This window comes from Acyrthosiphon pisum, chromosome X (genome assembly GCF_005508785.2).
Source record: "Acyrthosiphon pisum isolate AL4f chromosome X, pea_aphid_22Mar2018_4r6ur, whole genome shotgun sequence".
Taxonomy (NCBI): Eukaryota; Metazoa; Arthropoda; class Insecta; order Hemiptera; family Aphididae; genus Acyrthosiphon; species Acyrthosiphon pisum.
The window spans coordinates 21,836,609-21,839,471 of record NC_042493.1 but is presented as its reverse complement, the minus strand read 5'-3'; the positions used below and the strand labels follow the sequence as shown (position 1 = coordinate 21,839,471).

Sequence of the window (2,863 nt, the reverse complement as noted above, 5' to 3'; positions counted from 1 at the left end):
TTTATTAGTTCAGTCATGATATCATTTTGACTTACTGTTATATACCATTCTTCAGTCTTAAGATTACTTCTCAAACAATTACATTAACATTAACAGCTTCGAAATTTTTGATTAAACTCCCCATCATGCATGAGTAGAGTTCCATCTAGTAACACAATCTTGTACCAATTTAGTTTTAGGAATCTGAAGCTTGTTCTGTTCTTGTTCAAGATTGTCGAGCCACTGCACTTCTATGCAAATTGCCAACTATTTTACGAAGAGTTATGAGGAGATCCGTAATTAATTTGTCTTTAAGTCCATTATTTATAGCCAGTTGTATGCTATGAGCAGAACACCTGACTAAATTCACATGTTCTAAATGCCGTACCGCCTTTGTCATATTCGATGCATTATCGCAGACTATTGCACAAACTCTGCCATCTATTTCCCAATAATCATTTATAATTATTTTGAGATTATCTACTATATTTGATGTGTGGGATTCTTCAATGTTTACTGTCTCTATAACTCTACTTTTTAGCTTCAATTATCAATATAATGACATGTAACACCAAGATAATTATTGACGGCACGTGATGTCCAAAAATTAATTGTTAGGCAAATATGAGGGATACTTTTAAGATGGGTTTTAACCCTTCATTAGGTAGGTGAAAAAATGTTACGTTAATAGTACCATGGGTCTGACAGACCCATACAATTGAATCGATTTTACTCTTATATGGTAAAACTTTATTTCTTCAAAAGTCAATAACAATTACATAGACATACTTTGAAATATATTTACACAATTACGAAACAAAAAAAGAAAATATTTAATGGTTATTGGTTATAAATAAAAACTTTTGACCCTTCTTAAGAATATAATAAAAAAAAATTAAAAAATTATTGTCCGTTTTAAATTATGATAATTACATTTTATAATGATAACAAATATTAGAAAATAAATTATATATATAGAAAAAAAAATTTATTATAAAATTTAAAAAAATATCAAATTATTTTATAAATTATGAACCTCTGAATAACACTCTTCGCAAACGAATTTTGCGTGTTTTATACATAACCATTTTTGGCAGCTTACACAATAGTATTGTGTTTTGCTGTCACTTCTGCAATAAATGGCATCTTCCTCGTTTTCCTTTAGTGGGTAACTGCGTACATTCTTTAGTTCCGCTTAGACGTTTTGCTGACTGCCTCAGTAGTATTGGCAAATGTTTATTATGAGCCCTCTGTACTAAACTTTCTTTTACTAATGAAAAAAGATAGGTTTTTTATGTAAACTCTTCTTGCCATATTAATTTTTTTATTTGCGTTATGAATAATGCCACCGTATTTTATTGATGAAATATTCAATATATAAAAAAACATTGTTAGTGGCCAGCGATTAGTATTCCTTGCAACTGAGTAGTCCGTAGTCATTCGATCAACGTTATCGACTCCCCCTTTCGTACTATTATAAAATGTTATTATTTCTGGTTTATTTTTTTTCGCCAGATTCTGGGTCGATTTTGTCATCATTATGTAAACTGGAAATCAAGATAACAACTTTATTCTTTTTAGGAAAATGATACTATAGTGCATTTTTCTTGGAATCCAAATGTACTGGAATACACGGGTTTATTTTTAGGTGTAGCAAATTATGTAGGCAATTCCCTTTTATTCTTCCTTATAGTACCAACGATTGTCAATTTATGTGATAATAGCATTGTTTGTACCAAGTTATTACTAGTGAACCAGTTATCAAAAGTTATATTTCTGTTTGTCCCAAACACTGGTTCACATAATCTTTTTACCACGTCCTCTGGTTTATTACTTATGTCAAAATACCCTGGTGGCTGTTTTCCAGCATATACAATATAACATATTATGTATGTATAACTCATTTTAGCATCTACAAGACTAAATACTTTAATACCATACTTGGCCGGCTTACTAGGTATATACATTTTAAATGGGCAACGACCACGAAATGCTACTAGTGTCTCATCGATAGTGCCAAACTCTCCAATGCTGTAGTTATTTTTACAATTGTTTATAAATAAATCAAATATTTCTCTAAAAGATGAAAATTTATCAGTCACTTTTCTCTCTATTCTAGTATCAAGATCATCAAACCTAATGCAGCGAATCAAAAATCTAAATCTTTGCAGTGACATAGTTGCCCCAAAAATTTCGACCCCTGTCCCATCTCTTTCCCAAAATTCGTCCAAATTTAGTCTTCCACCATGCAAGACGCCCCTGTTAGGGCCCTATAGGGGCCCTATTCTTGAACCGCTGTGATAATTTATCACACGTGATATTTATGAATTATCACACAAATATCGAAATTATCGTATTTTGGTATTCTGGAATACATATTTGATAAATTATCGTTTTTTTTTCAGTGATAACTTATCACAAGGGTTTTTCGTTGCGATATATTTTTATCAACGATTTTTTTTATCGTATACCTACCGTTAACCCACGATTAAAGATATACTGGTTACCCAACGGCCAATGCTTTGCACAGGCAGAAAACGGCTACGAAACCGCGATATGTTATGGACTGCCTACTAGCACCATCTAGGTGATTAACTTAGGAACTATTTTTCGTCACGAAATATTCAAAAGGAAAAAAAAGATTGTAATTAGTAATAATTAGTAATTATTAAATAGGTAATATGGCTAATACCACACAAAAAAATTTAAAACATATTAGAACAAAAGACAATAAATACAGTAAATAATATTAATGATTAATTATAAATATTTAATAGTTAAAAGTTATACTAAATAAAATGAATAAATTAGCTAAATTAAATAATACAACGTAGGTACTACTATTAGTTATTACATTACAAATTTGAAATTAACAAACCTCTAC

General features: G+C 30.3%; 1 protein-coding gene across 1 annotated transcript; it reads right to left on the bottom strand.

Moving 5' to 3' along the window:
* Positions 1–1,637: 1,637 nt before the first annotated feature.
* Positions 1,638–2,156, bottom strand: LOC100168420 (piggyBac transposable element-derived protein 4-like). Its single transcript, XM_008183413.1, has one exon. It carries the CDS (start codon positions 2,154–2,156, stop codon positions 1,638–1,640), a length of 519 nt encoding a protein of 172 aa, XP_008181635.1.
* Between the last annotated feature and the right edge of the window lie 707 nt (positions 2,157–2,863).

What these genes read in the sequence shown, in the direction of transcription:
- LOC100168420 (XM_008183413.1), bottom strand. Translation starts at nt 2,156, where the DNA reads ATGTCACTGCAAAGATTTAGATTTTTGATTCGCTGCATTAGGTTTGAT.